This window comes from Eucyclogobius newberryi, unplaced genomic scaffold (genome assembly GCF_026437365.1).
Source record: "Eucyclogobius newberryi isolate DKJ021-1_F unplaced genomic scaffold, fEucNew1.0.hap1 SCAF_2, whole genome shotgun sequence".
NCBI lineage: Eukaryota > Metazoa > Chordata > Actinopteri > Gobiiformes > Gobiidae > Eucyclogobius > Eucyclogobius newberryi.
Genome location: NW_027315834.1, coordinates 18,625,868 through 18,645,963, shown reverse-complemented (window position 1 = coordinate 18,645,963; position 20,096 = coordinate 18,625,868). Strand labels below are relative to the sequence as shown.

Genomic DNA, 20,096 nt, shown 5'->3' with positions numbered 1-20,096 from the left:
AACTGACCAGATTACATTTACAATTACTTTACAGACATCAGCTCAGCAAGCCTTGACCGGCACAATCAATTCCAGTATGCATGCAGTCCAGGCTGCCCAGGCCTCTCTGGATGATTTTGATACCTTGCCTCCATTAGGGACAGATGCTGTAAGACATTTTCTATTGTTATTGGGTTTATTTGATTCTACTTTTGGATTTTAAGATCTTTGAAATACATTTTTAGGCATCTCAAGCTTGGCGTAAAAACAAAATGGATGAGTCAAAACACGAGATCCACTCGCAGGTGGATGCCATCACTGCAAGCACTGCCTCTATGGTTAACCTCACTGCAGGTAAGACACTGTTCTACGTCATAACAGTTTTGAGCTTAAACATTCCGCCCAAGACCTGTTTAATAAATCAAGGCCAACCAAAACATTGATTTTGTTTAATTTCTCTGCTTGTCCTTAGGCGACCCGTCGGAAACAGACTACACTGCAGTGGGCTGTGCTGTTACCACAATTTCCTCAAATCTAACAGAGATGTCTAAGGGAGTGAAACTGTTAGCCGCCCTCATGGATGACGAAGGAGCGAATGGGCAGCAGCTGCTGGGTGCTGCTAAAAACCTGGCCTGTGCAGTTTCTGATATGCTTAAGACTGCCCAGCCTTCCAATACAGAAGTACACTTTAATTGAGTTTGAGGGATGGTCATTATCTTTGGTCTCTTCAGTGTTTTAAAAAATATTTTTCTACTTTAGCCTCGACAGATTTTGCTGCAGGCGGCTGGGAATGTGGGCCAGGCCAGTGGAGAACTATTGTCACATATTGGAGAAACAGACACTGATCCACAGTTCCAGGTGAGCAAGTGGTCTCAATATTTATTACTGAAAGTGTAAAAAATAATGGGTGATTTGACTGTTTATAAAAAAAAAAAAGACATCTATCATCATTAAGCAATATTCAGTGTTCATATCATTCAACAGTTTTTAGGAAAAGGATCTTTCAGGGGGGCAAGAAGAAAAGTATCGTATTGTCAAATGATGGTAACAGAAATGACCCTTCAAGACAAATCTGTCTGATCACAAAATTTCACATGATTGATTTAGTCATCTAAATTCTTCTTAATCAATATTTTTTTTGTAAATATTTATGAATCATTATCCCTTTCATAGTAAATCTTGCACAATTGGTTTGAGTTTAAATCTTGAGCAATCACCTTCTCAAACATGGATCAAACACATGTGTATAATGACAATTCCATGAGAGCATGTCATAATAATATAATGAATCAATGACTTTAATTTAGCTCTGTATTCTATTCCATATTCTATACAATTACGTAAAAACTTGAATGTTGTTTTGCTGTTTTGTCTCTTGTAGGACATGTTGATGCAGTTGGCTAAGGCTGTAGCTAACGCTGCTGCAGCTCTTGTGCTCAAAGCTAAGAATGTAGCCCAGAAGACCGAGGACTCAGCGCAGCAGAACCGAGTCATTGCCGCCGCCACGCAGTGTGCCTTGTCCACGTCGCAGCTTGTGGCCTGCACCAGGGTCAGTCAAACGTGTCTCCTTGAACTGCACCTGAAGTTCTGAACTTTGTTACTTAAGCAAAAGTGCAGATACAGGAGCAAATAATAATACTTTTTGATTTTGAGAACTCAAAGCATCAGATTGTTATCAATCTTCATAATTCAGTTGATTTTTGGTTATTATAGAACTTTCAGGTTATAAGTATAAACAATGTCTCCATAAAACAAACCCCTCAGGCATTTCAGTCTAAACACTTAAGAAAATGTACTTTTACTTTTCAAAAGTGTAGTGGAGTAGAAAGTACAGAAAATTGCTTTGAAATGTAGTGAAGGAAAAATAAAAAGTATCCACTGTAAAATGTACTTTGGTATCTGTACAGTACTTTTACTTTTGTACTTTGTTTGTACTTTCCACCACTGTTTCAGAGTTAAACTGTAATACTTGACAGTAAATGTTTTATTATCCTTGTTTGCAGGTTGTTGCTCCTACCATCAGTTCGCCGGTGTGCCAGGAGCAGCTGATTGAGGCAGGGAAACTGGTGGCCAAGTCTGTGGAGGGTTGTGTTGATGCCTCACAAGGAGCCACCGGCGATGAGGGCCTGCTCAAACAGGTGGGTGCAGCGGCCACAGGCGTGACGCACGCACTCAATGACCTGCTACAGCACATCAAACAATACGCCAGCGGAGCTCACCCCATTGGGCGCCATGGAGAGGCCACAGACCGCATCCTAGATGTCACTGAGAATATTTTCAGCTCGATGGGTGATGCTGGTATGTTGGAAACGCTCTTTGTTCTATTGTCTTCTGTATACCTTAAAGATATACTTTCTTAGTTCCTATTAGTAACACAAAGGTTTTTTTGTTTCCTACAGGTGAAATGGTTCGACAGGCTCGGATCCTTGCCCAGGCCACTTCTGATTTGGTTAATGCTATCAAGATGGATGCAGAAGGAGAGTCTGACTTGGAGAACTCACGCAAGCTCCTTTCGGCCGCCAAGTTACTGGCTGATGCCACTGCCAAGATGGTCGAAGCTGCTAAGGTTAGCTACGACTTGTAGTACTCTTAATATCTAAAAACTCTATCTAAATGAAATGGGTAATAATGATTTTGATTCAGAAAACTGTATTCCTCTTGAAGGCCAATTAACTCCCCAGCCATAAGTTCAATCATCCACGTAACCATACATAAAGTCATAGAAAAGGCTTTTAAGCTTAAATATATTGAGTTGACGATGTTGTTGTTTGTGTTCACCAACCTAGGGTGCTGCAGCAAACCCAGACAGTGAGGAACAGCAACAGAAGTTACGAGAGGCTGCAGAAGGCCTCCGCATGGCAACCAACGCTGCAGCTCAGAATGCCATCAAGAAACGATTGATCAACAAACTTGAGGTATGACCCAGAAAGAATACAAACTTGTGCAAATGTACATCATATGATGTGATGATGGTGTCTGTTTTCTCTCAGAATGCAGCGAAGCAAGCAGCTGCAGCGGCTACTCAGACGATTGCTGCTGCTCAGCATGCTGCCTCTTCCAACAAGAACCTGGCGGCCCAACAGCAGCTTGTTCAGAGCTGCAAGGTTTCTGTCGCCATCCATGTATAATATGCACTACAGAACTCGTATATGTGAGTCATAATCATTGTCTTGTATGTGTAGGTGGCAGCAGAGCAAATCCCTCAACTGGTCCAGGGTGTTCGAGGCAGCCAGTCTCAGCCTGATAGTCCAAGTGCTCAGCTTGCTCTTATCAGTGCCAGCCAAAACTTTCTACAGGTAACAGTCACATTAACAGCTCATGCCTATTTTGATAATCATCTAATTTCTTGTCCTTGTTTATCTGCCAGCCTGGTGCTAAAATGGTTACTGCATCTAAAGCCACTGTTCCCACCATCAGTGATCAAGCTTCTGCCATGCAGCTGAGCCAGTGTGCCAAGAACTTAGCAAGTGCTCTTGCTGAGCTGCGAACTGCCTCCCAGAAGGTATAACAGCATTTTAGATATTCGTAACTAGTCTAGAAATATATACTTTTATGCACTTGTTTTTTGGGCAATTTTGGACATTTCTTTTTATTGTTTGCAGGCACAGGAAGCATGTGGTCCACTAGAGATAGATAATGCTCTGTCAATGATCCGAGATCTAGAGAAGGACATGCACGAGGCCAAAAGTTCATCTGAGGCGGGCAAACTCAAGCCGCTGCCTGGAGAGACGGTGAGTCTTCATGTTGTTCATATTGTCTCGTGTTGACACCCACAGAAAGTGCTTATATGCAACTATTGTGTGATTCTCAAAATGAAAAAAATTTAGTTTACTCAAAAGCTAAATAAATAAATGTTTAGTAGATGATGTGCAGAGTTGGGCAGTACATTTCCTCCGTAACATTTACCTTTAGTAACTGTTTCAAGAATTTGCACTTCTTGGAATAAGTTTTTTGTCATTACTCTTACTTGAGTGATATTTTTATTGACGTAACAGTACTCTTACTTGAGTATAAGTCTTGGTTCCTCTTTCTACCATGAGTAAATCTACAAGAGACAAAAGCTTAATGTTAATTTTTTTTTTTTTTTGCGCCGCTCCTTCAGATGTGATTTAGATTTTCAAATTGTCTATCCTTTAAAATACCAGATTTGTGTGTTGTGCATTATTTAATATTCTGTCCTTCAAATTGCATTGACTTGAAATGATAAATCAGATGTTACATTCCAGAAAGTTACTCTTGAAATTGCTCTTACTTTAGTAAAGGTTTCCCTAAATACTTTTTTACTCAAAATCTTACTCGAGAAATGATTTTGAAGTAACATTGCTCTTACTTATTCCAATACAATTACAATTTCCGGATGCTGAAGTAAGAATTTTAAACTTGGTTCTATACATTTTTCACATACCGGTACAAATATGTGTGCATATTTTGGACATTTTTATTGCTTATTTATAAATGAAAACCTTATGTGTTGTTTTTTTTCGTTCAGCTGGAGAAGTGCTCTCAAGATCTTGGGACCAGCACCAAGGCAGTGAGTTCAGCCATTGCCCAGTTATTGAGCGAAGCCACCCAGGGCAATGAAAACTACACTGGTGGGCGTTGCATAGTTTACATGACTACAGTTCATGTCACTGCTGTTTAACTTTTAACATTTGTGTAATATAGCCAATAGACAGATTCTAAACCTAATTTTGAAACTCAGGTATGGCTGCTAGAGATGTGGCTCAGGCTCTTAAGTCTCTGGCCTCTGGGGCCCGTGGCGTAGCTGCCACTACAACAGACTTACCGGCTCGTGGTGCCATGTTGGACTGTGCTGGAGATGTCATGGACAAGTCGGCCAACCTCATTGAAGAGACCAAGAGGGCAATTGCTAAGCCCGGGGACGCAGACAGTCAGCAGAGGCTTGCCCAGGTGAAAAACACAATCATAAACCTGCCATGCAGAAATTAATTGAGATTTGTAGTCCCTTCAAGTGGACCTAACCCAACCGCACTGTCTATATACAGGTGGCAAAGGCCGTGTCCCAGGCCCTGAACAGATGTGTGAACTGCCTTCCTGGCCAGAGGGATGTGGACAATGCGATCCGCTCTGTAGGCGAAGCCAGCAAGACACTTCTCTCAGATTCTGTGAGTGAAAATGGTTTACAGTCCAAAGCACTCATGTGCATAGTATCGGTTACTAGAGCTAGGTGTATTATCAAAAACAATTATATTATTGCGTTGTTTTGAAGGTATGCAACATTTTAACATTGAGTTTACAAACAGCAGACTAATAAACAGAAAGGAAAAACTTACATTTAAACTTCCATATAAAATCATAAAGTGATGTCTCTGTACATCTGTGGATAATTTTACAGTCATTTTACAACTTTTGGATACCTAAACTGCAACTAAAACATAAAAGACACAATCTAGCACATTTCTGTTGGGTTGACCAAAACCTCCATACATGCTGCTTTCTTGTTATGTTATGTGCACAACATCTCTAATATTGTTTATTTGTGGGGGTTTTCTAGTTCCCATCCAGTGGTAGATCTTTCCCAGAGGTTCAGGCTCACCTTAATGAGGTGGCAGCTGGTTTGAACCAGTCTGCAAATGAAGTAGTCCAATCCTCCAGAGGCACCACCCAGGACCTGGCCCGGGCCACTGGCAAGTTTGGAAAGGACTTCAACAACTTCCTGGAGGCTGGAGTTGACATGGCTGGAACATCCCAGGTCTGAAAGATGACATTCACTTCTGGTTTAACAAGTGTTTTATGATGTAAAATATTCAAGCTATGATTAATATTTTGCAGTCAAAGGAAGATCAAACACAGGTTGTGTCCAACCTGAAGACTATCTCAATGTCATCAAGTAAACTTTTGTTGGCTGCCAAAGCCCTCTCCACTGATCCCAATTCCCCTAATCTGAAAAACCAACTCGCTAATGCTGCCAGGTAAGACTATGCTCACATCTTATTGTGAGTCTTGTTTCCCATTCATTTATGGTATAATATTTTTGTTCATAAACAGGACAGTTACAGACAGCATCAATCAACTCATCACAATGTGCACTCAGCAAGCCCCTGGTCAGAAGGAGTGTGATAATGCTCTCAGAGAGTTAGAGGTAATAATAGTACACATCATTTGTGTTCAAATCATAAATTAAATTGCTGTTTGTAAGTTTGTTTGTGCCTAATACTTTGTTTGCATGCAGTCTGTGAGAGGAATGCTTGAGAACCCCACTGAAGCGGTCAATGATATGTCTTACTTTGACTGTGTTGACGGAGTCATGGAGAACTCCAAGGTGCGCACTTTATTCTCTCTTATAAATGCCCTCATGGTTGGCTTTGCTCAATGTCATTTTCATCTTAAACAAGGTTTTCTCTTCAATTGTCTTTTTGGAATAAAGGTACTTGGTGAGTCTATGGCCGGTATTTCTCACAATGCCAAGAACTCAAATTTGCCCGAGTTTGGTGACTCAGTCAGTGCTGGCTCCAAAGCATTGTGTGGCCTTACAGAAGCAGCTGCACAGGTTAAAAACATAACATTACATTTCCTTTTCTTGTTTTGATACATAAGGGTTGAAGAACCTAAGATGAATAACCTAGTTATCTTTTAGGCTGCCTATCTGGTGGGAGTGTCTGATCCCAATAGTACTGCCGGCCATAAGGGCCTGGTGGATCCTAGTCAGTTTGCCAAAGCTAATCAGTCAATCCAGATGGCCTGTCAGAATCTGGTGGACCCAGCTTGCACTCAGTCACAGGTAGGAACCGGCTGCATTTTACTAGTGCATATGACATCATCATGGCACATTTGTTTCACGTCATTCTCTTTCTCACCAGGTGCTTTCTGCTGCCACCATTGTTGCTAAGCATACTTCAGCATTATGCAACGCCTGCCGCCTCGCCTCCTCCAAGACGCCCAACCCAGTCGCCAAGAGGCAGTTTGTGCAGTCAGCCAAAGAGGTGGCCAACACCACTGCCAACCTGGTCAAGTCTATTAAGGTCAGTTTAAACTGAAAACAAGAAGCTGTATATTATGCCATATACTGTTTAAAATGTGTTGCAGTGTGTGGTAATTAATTCATTTCTTAACTAATCAACAGGCTTTGGATGGAGCCTTTAACCAGGAGAACCGAGAGAAGTGTAAGGCTGCTACTGGTCCTCTAATAGAAGCCGTGGACAACCTCACAGCTTTTGCCTCAAACCCAGAGTTTGCCAGCATTCCTGCTCAAATTAGCCCAGAAGTATTGCCAAATTCTGACTCCTTTATACATTTTAACACACATTTAAAAATTTTTGATAAACACTTTATATTATATTTTTTCCCCAGGGCCATGCAGCTATGGAACCCATTGTTGCAGCAGCTCAGACCATGCTGGAAAGTTCAACAGGTCTGATTGAAACGGCACGTTCTCTGGCTGTGAATCCCAAAGACCCCCCCAAGTGGTCAGTGTTGGCAGGGCATTCAAGGACTGTGTCGGATTCTATCAAGAAGCTTATTACAAACATGAGGTATGGTAATAATGTAAAGGTCCTTGAATAAAATGTTTTAGTTTATTAATTACATTTATCACAAATTATTTGCAAAACTTTCATCCCATGTGCAGAGATAAGGCACCTGGCCAGAGAGAGTGTGACGATGCTATTGAAGTGCTCAATAACTGCATTCGAGAGGTGGACCAGGCCTCGCTCGCCGCCATCAGCCAACAGCTCACCCCTCGAGATGACATCTCTATGGAGGCACGCCCCCTACTGTTAATACAATACATAAAGCAAATGCAATATAATAATGGATGTAGATTTAGATGCAGAGCAGTTCATGGAATTATGTTAAGTCTGATAATGTCTGTAAATTTGTCCTCGTCTTTGATCACATTGAAAAGTACATGCAATTTGTTAATGCAGTGTTTGTATTTTGTTCTTTGTAGACTCTTCATGAGCAGATGGCGGCTTCAGTTCATGAAATTAGTAACTTGATTGAACCTGTCGCTGTGGCTGCCCGATCTGAGGCCTCTCAGCTGGGTCACAAGGTAAAGTATGTGCTTATCCATGCCTGATATGGTCACATCTCAGAAGCTAAGCAGGACAGGCCCGAAGGTGCAGATTGGCAGCCTTGCTTCTGTCAGTTTTCCCCCGGGCAGCTGTGGCTACAATAGTTGCTGACCACCACTGGGTGTGGCGTGAATGAGTAATGCAATGTGAAGCGGCATGGGGGCAGAGTGGCTAGCACTCTTTCCTCACAGCAAGAAGGTCACAGGTTCGACTCCTGGGCCAGACCGGTCCTTTCTGTGCGGAGTTTGCATGTTTCTCTCTGTGTCTGGGTCAGTTGCCCCAAAGCATGCACCAGGTAAAATCCTTTAGATACGGTAGTAGATTGGTCCCCGGGCACTGCAGCGACCACTGCAGCGACCACTGCAGCGACCACTGCAGCGACCACTGCAGCGACCACTGCAGCGACCACTGCAGCGACCACTGCAGCGACCACTGCAGCGACCACTGCACCGACCACTGCAGCGACCACTGCAGCGACCACTGCAGCGACCACTGCAGCGACTACTGCAGCGACCACTGCAGCGACCACTGCAGCGACCACTGCAGCGACCACTGCAGCGACCACTGCAGCGACCACTGCAGCGACCACTGCAGCGACTACTGCACCGACTACTGCAGCGACCACTGCAGCGACCACTGCACCGACCACTGCACCGACCACTGCAGCGACCACTGCAGCGACTACTGCAGCGACCACTGCAGCGACTACTGCAGCGACTACTGCAGCGACCACTGCAGCGACTACTGCAGCGACTACTGCAGCGACCACTGCAGCGACCACTGCAGCGACTACTGCAGCGACCACTGCAGCGACCACAAGAGGTGGTGAGGAGACCATAAAGGCTAATCTAGTCTTTGGGTGTCCAAAAAAGCACTGTATACATATGACTCAATATTATAGATTTTAATTAAATTGTAAATATTTTGTCATTGCAGTTGTATAACATACATAATATTCAACGGATTCTACTTTATAGGTTTCTCAAATGGCGAGCTACTTTGAGCCCCTGATCATGGCTGCCATTGGCACAGCCTCAAAGATAGTCAGCAGTCAACAGCAGATGGCTGTTTTAGACCAGACTAAGACCCTCGCAGAGTCCGCCCTGCAGATGCTCTACACTGCTAAAGAGGCTGGTGGAAACCCCAAGGTATTGAAATAGGTTATCACAATTTTACATCAATATAGTAATTAGTATGTCGGTGTAATCCCTCATTCGTCCAGGCGTGTTCCGTAGTCGAAAAAGTTTCAGTTGTAGTCATCTGGACTCAGTTAGTTAGAAACAATAACTATTGTTTCTAACTGAGTCCAGATGACTACAACTGAAGCTTTTTCTACTATAGTAATTAGTAATAACTTATGTATTGCTTTATTCTCTCTGTGCATTTGTTGTACACAACATTTAAAGCTTGCTTTATTTTTCAGGCAGCACATATGCAAGAGGCTCTTGAAGAGTCCGTGCAGATGATGAAAGAGGCAGTAGATGATCTTGGAGCCACTCTGGCGGAGGCGGCCAGTGCTGCAGGTGCTGTTGGTGGTATGGTGCATTCAATCAATGACGCCATCAATAAAATGGAAGAAAGTCCTGCACTTGATCCTGAGGGCACATTTGTGGACTACCAGACTACTATGGTCAAAACCGCCAAAGCGATTGCGGTCACTGTCCAGGAGATGGTACATGGATTTTAAGTCTTACCCATTGGGAACTTAGCAAATCTATTTCACAATTCTACTTATGATTGTGTAATTCTTTACTCTCAAGGTAACAAAATCTAACACCAACCCGGATGACCTCGGAGGACTGGCCAACCAGCTAACCAATGAATTTGGAAATTTGGCCACAGAAGCTAAATATGCCGCTGTCACCGCAGAGAGTCATGAGGTAATAATGTTCATATTATTCCTTGTAAACAGTGAGTTTTGTTTTTCTTTTATTATTTTTATTAACAGCCAGTCTTATGTATTTGATGTTTAGATCGGCCATCACATTAAGAAGCAAGTGAGTGAGCTGGGTTTCAGCTGCACAAGTCTGGTGACCAAGGCAGGAGCTCTGCAGTGCAGCCCCAATGACTCCTTCACCAAGAAAGAACTCATAGAAAGTGCGCGAAAAGTTTCAGAGAAGGTAAAACAACTATTTACATACTCTATTCAAACGTGTTAATGTTCCTGTATTAAATGGTATTTTTCCATAGGTGTCCTTTGTCTTGGCAGCTCTACAGGCAGGCAACCGTGGCACTCAGGCCTGTATCACAGCGGCCAGCGCAGTGTCGGGGATTATTGCCGACCTGGACACCACCATCATGTTTGCTACTGCGGGTACTTTGAACAGAGAAAATGCTGAGACGTTTGCAGACCACAGGTAAAGTATTCAAGTAGCCTCATGTTTTAAATATATTTATATACAAATATTCAAAGGAGAACTGTTCATCTGATTAAATCTATCAATTACACCTCAACCAGTATAATTCTGTATTCATGTTATTTTAAACGATGCTATATATAAATTGTTTTCTGCAGCACAGACATTTGTATTGTTGACTTCCCCCCTCCATGTGGGACAATAAAGGAATATCTTATCTTATCTTATGTTCGGCTGGCTTAAACCCAATAGAAATCTTCTGGGACATTAGGTCAGACTATTCAGGGGCTCAGATGCTTCGGTTATGATCTGGCCCATTGTATGTCAATATAGACATGCAACATTTCTTCACTTTGTTCTTCACTTTGAGTTTGTTAATGTGTTTTTAATGTGTTCCATTAATTCTTATTTAGAGCAGAAAATATCAATAATAAATTGCTCTGAACATTCCTATTCTTTGTTCAGGGAGTACATCTTGAAGACTGCTAAGGCTCTGGTTGAGGACACAAAGTTGTTAGTGTCTGGGGCTGGTTCCAGTCAGGAGAAACTCGCCCAAGCAGCGCAGTCATCAGTGACCACCATCACTAAACTAGCAGATGTGGTTAAACTTGGGGCTGCAAGTCTTGGCTCTGAGGATCCAGAAACTCAGGTAGCGACTCGGCCCCAACAAATTCACAATTCTAAAGTAGCATAGTCCAATAATGGTACCACTAATAATACTAATGTAACCCACAGGTTGTTCTGATTAACGCTGTCAAAGATGTCGCTAAAGCTCTTGGAAATCTTATTAGTGCGACAAAAGGGGCTGCGGGCAAACCTCATGATGACCCTAGCATGCTTCAACTGAAGAACTCTGCAAAGGTATGAGCCCAAAGCCTTTCATACTACGCTGTCTACTCAATGGCAACAAGGCAACATATTTTTAATTTAATGTTTATTTATTATTTTAGGTGATGGTTACCAATGTGACGTCGCTCCTGAAGACTGTAAAGGCCGTGGAGGATGAAGCCACTAAGGGCACCAGAGCTTTAGAGGCCACAATTGAACATATTAAGCAGGAGCTGGCTGTAAGTAGATATTTACTAAGCATAATGTGATATCTTGTGTACTATTATTTTTGTTAAAATACTGCAGGTATGAATCTTATTAATTATCCAAGTGTTTGCACATTTTTTAAATTCACATTTATATAGCACTTTTCTACCGTCATGGAACCACACACACAATCACACACTAGATGACCGCAGACACTGGGGGCGAGGCGGGTTAAGTGTCTTGCCCAAGGACACAACGGGAGTATTCATTTGAGGCAGCTGCGATTGCACTGACAACCTGTGGGTCAGTGGATCTACCAGGATGTTAATCTCTGGAGCGGGAGCACTCACTGAGCTGCTGTCGCCCCACATAATAATAATAATAATAACTTTTTATTTATATAGCGCTTTTCAGTGACCCAAAGACGCTGAACATATATAAAAAAGGGGGGGGGGTATTTACAGACAGGGGGGGACAACACATACAATACACATTAATATACAGATAAAATGAACAAGACAGAAGAAGTAGAGAGAAAAAGATGGGGATATAACAGGGGGTAGAAGAGTAGGCAATGGGGTAGAGGAGGCTAGGGGTAGGGGAGGTCATAGGCTTGGGTGAAGAGGTATGTTTTTAGGCGGGATTTGAATGTTGTGAGTGAGGGAGAGTGGCGGACAGGTTGGGGGAGGGAGTTCCAGAGTCGGGGTGCTGTTCGGGAGAACGCTCTGTCGCCAAAAGTTTTGAGTCGGGATGTTGGTGCAGTCAGGGTGAGAGAGGAGGAGGATCGGAGAGCTCGGGTGGGGCGGTGGGGGATGAGGAGGTCAAACAGGTAGGGGGGGGCAAGGTGGTGAAGAGCTTTGAAGGTGAGGAGGAGTATTTTAAAGTTTATGCGCTGCTTGATGGGGAGCCAATGGAGAGAGCGGAGAACGGGAGTGATGTGATCACGGGACCGGGTGTGGGTGAGGAGGCGGGCAGCGGAGTTTTGGACCATTTGGAGTCTGTGGAGGGAATGGGAGGAGATGCCAGTGAGGAGGGAGTTGCAGTAGTCAAGGCGGGAGGAGATGAAGGCATGGATGAGGGATGTGCTGAACACGTCCCTCACACACGTATCTCAAAAGACAGAAGAATTTTGTGGATAGTGTCCACTAAACCACTTTGCACCCAATAGGGCAAATATGGACTGATGCAGTTCGTCAACCAATTTGCCGTTTTATTATGGCTCTATTGATGAGTGCAGATTTAGCTTTGGATTTGTGCAAAGATGGCATAAGACATTTTGGATTTTTTAATTTGCTTCTCAATTTTGACTTTTTCATTGTTTGATTCTCTAACTTTGTGCTGGTAAAATCAACAATTCTGGGACGCCCACCGAGGCAACTGCTGTTGTGGTTTTGTGATTTTTGTTACAAAAATAAATGTTATATTATAAAAACTGAATTTAAGAAGCTGTGACCAATGTAAAGTTGCCATACAATTCTATAATTCAATAATTCAGGGATTAATTTATTCAGTCATCTAGTCATCATAACTTTTTATACATGGGCGTGTTTCCATAGCACTCAATGACATTAGAATAGGGGCATCAGAAGAGATGCACACAGACACTGGCTTACTTTTTACTGTCTTTGCAATTTTGAAACAGAAATGATGAAACGTATATTTTCCAAAAGTCACATGCAACACACTGACAAACTGTTGTATGTTGTTTGTGTAAATAGGTATTCAGGAGTTCTGATCTGCCTCCGAAGACAACAACACCTGAAGAGTTTATTCGAATGACTAAAGGAATCACAATGGCAACAGCAAAGGCAGTGGCTGCTGGAAACTCATGTCGTCAAGAGGACATTATCGCTACAGCTAACCTTAGTCGAAGAGCAATTGCTGATATGCTGCACTCCTGTAAGGTACACAAGAAAAACAGATTATAATGGGTTTCAGGGGTTCTTGATCTCTGTGGTGTGTGTATTATACATTTACTACTAAAGTGTAGTTCCAACATCTAATAACAAAGCCCCAGAAGCTGTTGATAGCTATGATAAAAGAAGATGAAACACAAAATAAAATAAATTGATTTCAACTCATCATCTGACCGGTATCTGCTCTTTTGACATAGTGGCTCTAACATGGGCCTGGGAGTTGAGCAATCAAACGACCCATTTGTATCTAATATGTTTGTATCTCACTTAAAGGAGGCGGCTTTTCATCCAGAGGTCAACCGGGATGTGCAGATGAGGGCGCTCCGCTACGGCAATGAATGTGCCACTGGATATTTGGGACTCCTTGAGCATGTGTTGGTGGTAAGACAACCTTTTCAATGATCACTATGATCCTCCAAAAGTAACTAGCAGTACCTGCTGTCTGTATCATATATTTTAAACCTATTCTTATTTTTGTTTTTTTTACTACTTTTCATGTCACAAGTTTTTTTTTTTTTCTCTAAATGTCATTAAATCTGTGGCTCATTAATGTTGGTGCAAGCCGGTGAGTACACATCACTACTGACCGGTGTGTGACGTGTGGCCGCTTGCCCTAGATTTCCACACATGACTACTATAATTTACAGTTGAAGTCAAATGTTTTGACAATTTCACTCGTTATAGGAAGAAACTTTAAACATATGACTAATACAAATTATGTAAAAGCAGTGATTCTACTTTTAGGAACTTTAACAGGAAATGTTATGTTATTAACAAAGTGGTGTTGACTGCATAATAAATTATAACATGCAAGGACTTTTTCTTACTTAATTTTCATTGCTGCATTAAACCATGTGGAGTAAGTAAGTTTGCACACTTGTGTGTTCTGTGTGTGTAAGTTGGTGTCTGGCTTGTGGAATGCGTTCTTGTGCTTGTACGTCTGAACTTTATTTTAACATGACAACACATTTGGATAAACTCAGGCACAGCCGTAGTGAGCCCTGTTAATACTCTGCACCTGTCACTCTCTTCTCCAACCTGAATATAAACTGTATATCTGCCTTAGACAGCCTGAGGTCATGGGTTACCAATAGGAGCAATTTAATTAAGAATGTGGCAACCTCGGTTATCATTCAAATTGTAGAAAACTGTAGAAAATTACAGATTTGAATATGAGACAAAAATATATATATCATATGAAATGGGTGAGGGTTGTAATTGTGACTCCAATTGGGTGGTATATTTAAGTTCACAATGATCTCTCATTCCATACATTTGTATCACTATTATGTGGATAGTGGACTGATGTATTTTCTGTTGATTATCACAGATCATCCAAAAGCCCACGCATGATCTAAAGCAGCAACTGGCCAACTACTCGAAGAAAGTGGCTAACTCTGTCACAGAGCTGATCCAGGCGGCGGAGGCTATGAAAGGTATCTGACCTCATATTTCTATAGTTTCTCCAATTAAATAAATATAAGGTTTAGATTTTGAATGTAAATATTCCTAGATTGGGCCTTGGGTTGTCACGCATGCTCAAAACAAACCCCACAGATTTAGAGTCATGGATGCAAATGACTCTTGAGAGTAACTTTAAGAGGGATTAAGCAGTGTCGCTTGTAGACTTCTACAGTTTCAGACAACACTGTTGTGTGGTCTCCCGCTTCAAGCTAAAGTACCACATACCTGGGGTGATTCAAGGCATGATCATGTGTCAAATGGAGGCAGAAAATTCCCCATCACCCCAGAGGAGTCCCTGCTCAGTTTAGAGACATGTGCAACTGAAACCTGCTGGATCGCAGTTGTAGGTCCATTACGTCATTCAATCAATCGTCAAGTCTATGTTGAGATATTGAAAAATGATATTCCATGTTAACATAGCTTCATACAGTACGTGACAAATGATTGTTTTATACCATGCAGTACATATAGCATACTTATTATTGTGTCAAATAAATATATAGATTCTTTTTCAACAATCAATGACAACAACAGTAATTTCAACTCTAATAGATACACTATGTAAATAAATAATCAGCTATAAATGTTGTGTGTGATTTGTGTGATTTTGTGTTTTCTGAATCCAGGAACTGAATGGGTGGATCCTGAGGATCCCACCGTTATTGCAGAGAATGAACTGCTGGGAGCAGCCGCAGCCATTGAAGCTGCTGCCAAAAAACTGGAGCAGCTGAGGCCAAGGACCAAACCTAAGGTCATAGCGCTTTTTACAGAGCAGTAGTCTTGACAGTGAGATTCTTTACCTCAGCACAAGGGAAAGTGTTTAGGATATAAACTCTTCACGCTTCACATTGATAAATTGTACCTGTCTTTACCTTGTTTGCCCACAGTGCCTTTGCGGTTTTGAAATTGGTTACCTGCCTAAATGCATTTTTTGTCTCACTCAGGAGGCCGATGAGAGCTTGAACTTTGAGGAACAGATTCTTGAAGCAGCCAAGTCTATTGCCGCTGCCACAAGTGCCCTGGTCAAAGCTGCCTCAGCGGCACAGAGGGAGCTAGTGGCACAAGGAAAGGTATGTCCTAATCACCTCACACCATGATAAGTAACTCACACTTCCACTCTCCGAAAGTCATGTTTCACAGTTCTTAAATATTATACTTTTCAATAATTAATCCTGTCGGGGCAATCCAGGCAATCAGCGATTGGCCAATAAATCCAAAATGATATATGAATTGTTCTAAAACATATCTAAATAAGCCCGTTTTTCCCTCCCTTCTGCTGCTGAAGCTTGGCTGAAGTCACTGTGTATTTTACTGGCCGCTACATGCCGCTACAGGCCGCTGGGCTGTTCTGTGGCCGTGTTCAGAGGCCCGTTCATGCTCCGCTCTCTGACATGAGCTTTTAGAACCAGAGCGGACAGCAGCTTGTTTTAGAGGTCTGCACATGCGCTCTGAGGACCACACAGCCTCAAACCCATGGATCTATGCTCAAACCATAAACCTGTGTGAGAATCGTGGATGTTTGCAGGTTTTGCCCTAACTGAGCATGTGCAGAGGAGAAGCGAAGCAGGAGCAGCGCCTATGACTATGACTATGACTATAAAAGTCATCGCACGCTACTGAATTAAACTATTGTTCTGTATGTAAACTAAACTTATTTAGACATTATAATTAAGGCGGTAAATTGACATTACAGTGTTGACATTACACTTTCAAACACGGTATACATATTCTGTGATAAACTCAATAAGGATGAATTCAGTTCTTCACAATGGTTTTAAAGTAACACATTTAATATTCACTGCACAAATGTTTTCTTTAAAAAGAAAAACATTTGCAAAGAAATGTTGGCAAACTACATTTACATTACAACTTTATTTTTGCTTTTTGTCAATGTGAGCGAGCAAATCTTTTGCCTTGTGTGTTGTGTTATTGTTTAACTGTAACTTTCATGTGTTTGTAGGTTGGTGCAATTCCTGCCAATGCAGTGGATGATGGACAATGGTCTCAAGGCCTCATTTCAGCTGTAAGTTTATTATCAAGATTCATTGTGGAATTTGAATCAACAGAAATCAAGCTGAACCCTTGTTTGTTTGTTTCTCAGGCCCGTATGGTTGCGGCAGCAACTAACAACCTGTGTGAGGCGGCTAACTCTGCGGTTCAAGGCCACGCCAGTGAGGAGAAGCTCATCTCTTCTGCTAAGCAGGTGGCAGCCTCCACTGCCCAGCTCCTGGTGGCCTGCAAGGTCAAGGCTGACCAGGACTCGCAGACCATGAAGAGGCTACAGGTTTGCACTCTACTTTAAGATTTAGAAAGGCACCAGAGCATTTATGGTAAATTATGCTGTGTTTGATACATTTGCATGTAAATAGAAACATTTTCAACTGATGCAATTTAGTTCCATTTGTTTTATCTGGCCTTGAGCTGAAGTCTTAAGGAGAAACGAAACCACTGTTGAATAATAAATACTTCTGTGTAGAGAAAATAACTGTAAAAAGGGAACGACACACAAGTATGTTGTTAAGCACGAAAAGCTAGTGTTAAGGTCAAAGTTATCTTAATAACCCTCTAATCCGGCCTAGTCTGAATGTATTTGCAAGTATTAAATATCAGTTTGACAAGTATGAAACTCATCTGTCAGTAATGATACAGCGCTGCACAATGTGTTGAGTGAACAAAAACAGACGCCTCTGCGAAAAGTTGATCTTGTGGTTGGTTTTATTTTCAGTCTAGCGTAGATTAGTCATTAACAATGTGTTTGGGAACAAATACAACATTATTATTTAAAAAAAACATTGGGGCGTCAGAGCATTTAAATATGTACTTTCACAGTCTCACACTTTCTTTGAACTGGTTAACTTGTCTTTTAAGGTCATACTGTAATCCATAACTTAACACTATGTGGACAATGTTGAATATTGTAAACCACATAAAACAACAGTCAGTCCCAAGACAAAACCGAAACAACGAGCCCCCAAAACAACTATATTTAATGTCTGATGTATTCTAGTGGTGAGCACATCAGGCTGCCTGGCCCAGCTCATATTCACTGGTCCAATCAGCAGTGGCTTATCTCCTCCTCTTCAGGGCTTGCAGCTGCCACCACAGTAATTCCCATACATTTATGTCTATGAGCCTTCTGGAAACAATCCACCAATCAGACCATGGCACCTTGAGCTGGAAACATTAGCCTTGATCTATGATTACTCTCAGCAGCAGCATTTGCTCGCTTCACTCTTTGCTGATGCTTTTTCAGGCTACAATTATCCAGTGTGCAGCCAATGATTATCTTCCATTTGAAGAACAAACGCGAGTAAAACTGAAATTGTATTTAATGTCCATGGTTTGTTTAGAACTAACATTAAAGGATATTTCTAATACTGTGTATGTATTATATTTTTATTCTGGATCCCCATTATTAGTTCTTACCACAGCAATAACTATTCTTTCTGGGGTCCACGTTAAACAACACAGACAATTTAAAGATATATTATACATGCTCTCATCATTTTGCAGACTTGATGCATTTGAATAGAGGAGGTTTGACAGTGTTATTGTATTGTAAATGAGAGATGGGCAAACAATAACATTCCTGTCAAAGATGAACCAGCAGACTTGTTCTCAGTGATGTCTGTCTGATCCGGACTCGCACTGCCCGCAAAAGGAGAAAATGGCCCTCTTTGTTGGAGCGGAGTGGGCCAATGAAATAAATGTTTGGCTTCGAGTGCCGTACAGCAGACAGCTCTTGCCTTTTACAGATAATCTCAGGCACAGGGGGGAAAAAACACTGTTAGTCATGAACATTTCCTTTCCTGGGCCTATTGTTGCTGCCACAAGTCTGCTTTTTGACACTTTTCCCTTCTTTATACTTTGTTTGAAATTGTGTAACTCATAAATAATCTTTATTTTATTTTTTTGCTAGGCTGCTGGAAATGCTGTGAAGAGGGCGTCCGACAATCTAGTGAAAGCTGCACAGAAAGCAGCTTTTGATGCTGAGGATGACCAGGCTGTGGTGGTCAAGAGCAAGATGGTTGGTGGGATTGCTCAGGTAAATTGGTTACTCGTGCTGAACTCTCACATTTTTGGTGCGACGGGTAAAATGTTTTCCATGTTGGTGAAAATATGTAATATGTTTGGTTTTTGTTTTGTTTTTTTACAGATCATTGCTGCTCAGGAGGAAATGTTAAGGAAAGAAAGGGAGTTGATCGAAGCCAGGAAAAGGCTAGCAATGATCAGAAAACAGCAGTACAAGTTCCTCCCGTCTGAGTTGCAAGAGGATGGTGAGGATCAGTGAGCAAGTATGAGGCAGAGAAAACATGTCAGTCGAGCAACGATGATCCATGGCTCCTTTTTCTGCATCAGACTCTTAAGCTTCAACTCAAAAGTAACAGATGGTGGATATGTAATGGGCAAACCCTGGCTAGAGCTATTTGATAAACAATTTAAATACAATTCAAGCTTTATTCATTTATAGTTTGTATAGAAATATTTTTGAAATGTTAAATCTTTCCATCTACTTTTTCTATTAGCTTTTCTTATCTCCTTGTGTAAATGTTTTTGAATGACTCAATCTACGCTTTAAGATTTTATGCAAATTAACTCTGCACACAAAAAGAAAGTATTATTTTAAGTTGTCTGTGGACACAGACAGTAATGATATTCCGATTGCAACTTGTCATATTGTTTGAAAGGTTAAATTAAATTAATTTGTTTGTCTAGATTAGTCATAATTAACTATGCAATTAAACAACATATTAGAGGTTTCTATTACATGGCAGACTGAGCATTTTGAATTTAGTAAATTAAGCTCTAGAATGAATATAATAATGTCCCTACGTACAAACCATAAAGCCATATATTTAACTTTAAACGTGTATTGACTGTATTTGGGTTTATCAGTGTTGAATTTAGGTCTAATGTAATGTATTACAGTATCAAACTCCTTGTGTAATGTTCTCTAGTAAATGTCATTATAGTTTCTCTGTTGCCTTAAACTGTATGCCTTGAAGACCAAATGTTCTCCATTGGAACAAATGAGGCACATGGCAAACTGTGTATTTGTAATAATGCAGCGCCACATCAGAGGCATAAATCCTCTGACGTTTCTATACAATAAAGACAATCTTCATAAAAAAATGTGCCGTGTTCATCCCTATTCTGTATTGTCATTATTGTGGTACAACCAGAATGTTCTGATTTTTATATTTGAAGGTTTGTCTGTAAATGTAAAGACCAAACAACGCAATCCACATTTTCAGCGCAAACAATTATTCTTGATTTCTGCCTATAATAACGACGCGTCACGTTTCTCATTT

At 41.4% G+C, this 20,096-nt stretch overlaps 1 protein-coding gene across 2 annotated transcripts in view; it reads left to right on the top strand.

Annotated features, from left to right (window-relative positions):
• The window catches only part of tln1 (talin 1), a 34,860-nt gene extending 14,943 nt beyond the window's left edge, over positions 1 to 19,917 (top strand). The window contains exons 14-57 of one of the 2 annotated variants that reach the window (XM_072454020.1): positions 35 to 148; positions 225 to 333; positions 452 to 660; positions 739 to 837; positions 964 to 1,023; positions 1,361 to 1,528; positions 1,983 to 2,277; positions 2,379 to 2,545; positions 2,766 to 2,894; positions 2,970 to 3,083; positions 3,162 to 3,275; positions 3,347 to 3,481; positions 3,582 to 3,710; positions 4,469 to 4,571; positions 4,682 to 4,890; positions 4,986 to 5,105; positions 5,495 to 5,692; positions 5,773 to 5,912; positions 5,989 to 6,082; positions 6,173 to 6,262; positions 6,368 to 6,490; positions 6,578 to 6,721; positions 6,801 to 6,962; positions 7,064 to 7,204; positions 7,291 to 7,472; positions 7,568 to 7,700; positions 7,889 to 7,990; positions 8,990 to 9,160; positions 9,436 to 9,684; positions 9,773 to 9,892; positions 9,986 to 10,132; positions 10,203 to 10,369; positions 10,835 to 11,018; positions 11,105 to 11,230; positions 11,320 to 11,436; positions 13,123 to 13,308; positions 13,594 to 13,701; positions 14,651 to 14,756; positions 15,411 to 15,535; positions 15,729 to 15,854; positions 16,745 to 16,807; positions 16,886 to 17,068; positions 18,704 to 18,829; positions 18,941 to 19,917. In XM_072454020.1, coding sequence (XP_072310121.1) covers positions 35 to 148; positions 225 to 333; positions 452 to 660; positions 739 to 837; positions 964 to 1,023; positions 1,361 to 1,528; positions 1,983 to 2,277; positions 2,379 to 2,545; positions 2,766 to 2,894; positions 2,970 to 3,083; positions 3,162 to 3,275; positions 3,347 to 3,481; positions 3,582 to 3,710; positions 4,469 to 4,571; positions 4,682 to 4,890; positions 4,986 to 5,105; positions 5,495 to 5,692; positions 5,773 to 5,912; positions 5,989 to 6,082; positions 6,173 to 6,262; positions 6,368 to 6,490; positions 6,578 to 6,721; positions 6,801 to 6,962; positions 7,064 to 7,204; positions 7,291 to 7,472; positions 7,568 to 7,700; positions 7,889 to 7,990; positions 8,990 to 9,160; positions 9,436 to 9,684; positions 9,773 to 9,892; positions 9,986 to 10,132; positions 10,203 to 10,369; positions 10,835 to 11,018; positions 11,105 to 11,230; positions 11,320 to 11,436; positions 13,123 to 13,308; positions 13,594 to 13,701; positions 14,651 to 14,756; positions 15,411 to 15,535; positions 15,729 to 15,854; positions 16,745 to 16,807; positions 16,886 to 17,068; positions 18,704 to 18,829; positions 18,941 to 19,075 — 6,222 coding nt within the window. In that variant the 3' untranslated portion in view covers positions 19,076 to 19,917. The remainder of the gene's footprint in view (positions 1 to 34; positions 149 to 224; positions 334 to 451; positions 661 to 738; positions 838 to 963; positions 1,024 to 1,360; positions 1,529 to 1,982; positions 2,278 to 2,378; positions 2,546 to 2,765; positions 2,895 to 2,969; positions 3,084 to 3,161; positions 3,276 to 3,346; positions 3,482 to 3,581; positions 3,711 to 4,468; positions 4,572 to 4,681; positions 4,891 to 4,985; positions 5,106 to 5,494; positions 5,693 to 5,772; positions 5,913 to 5,988; positions 6,083 to 6,172; positions 6,263 to 6,367; positions 6,491 to 6,577; positions 6,722 to 6,800; positions 6,963 to 7,063; positions 7,205 to 7,290; positions 7,473 to 7,567; positions 7,701 to 7,888; positions 7,991 to 8,989; positions 9,161 to 9,435; positions 9,685 to 9,772; positions 9,893 to 9,985; positions 10,133 to 10,202; positions 10,370 to 10,834; positions 11,019 to 11,104; positions 11,231 to 11,319; positions 11,437 to 13,122; positions 13,309 to 13,593; positions 13,702 to 14,650; positions 14,757 to 15,410; positions 15,536 to 15,728; positions 15,855 to 16,744; positions 16,808 to 16,885; positions 17,069 to 18,703; positions 18,830 to 18,940) is intronic. The other variant, XM_072454021.1, reaches the window with a different exon arrangement.
• The last annotated feature ends 179 nt before the right edge of the window (positions 19,918 to 20,096 follow it).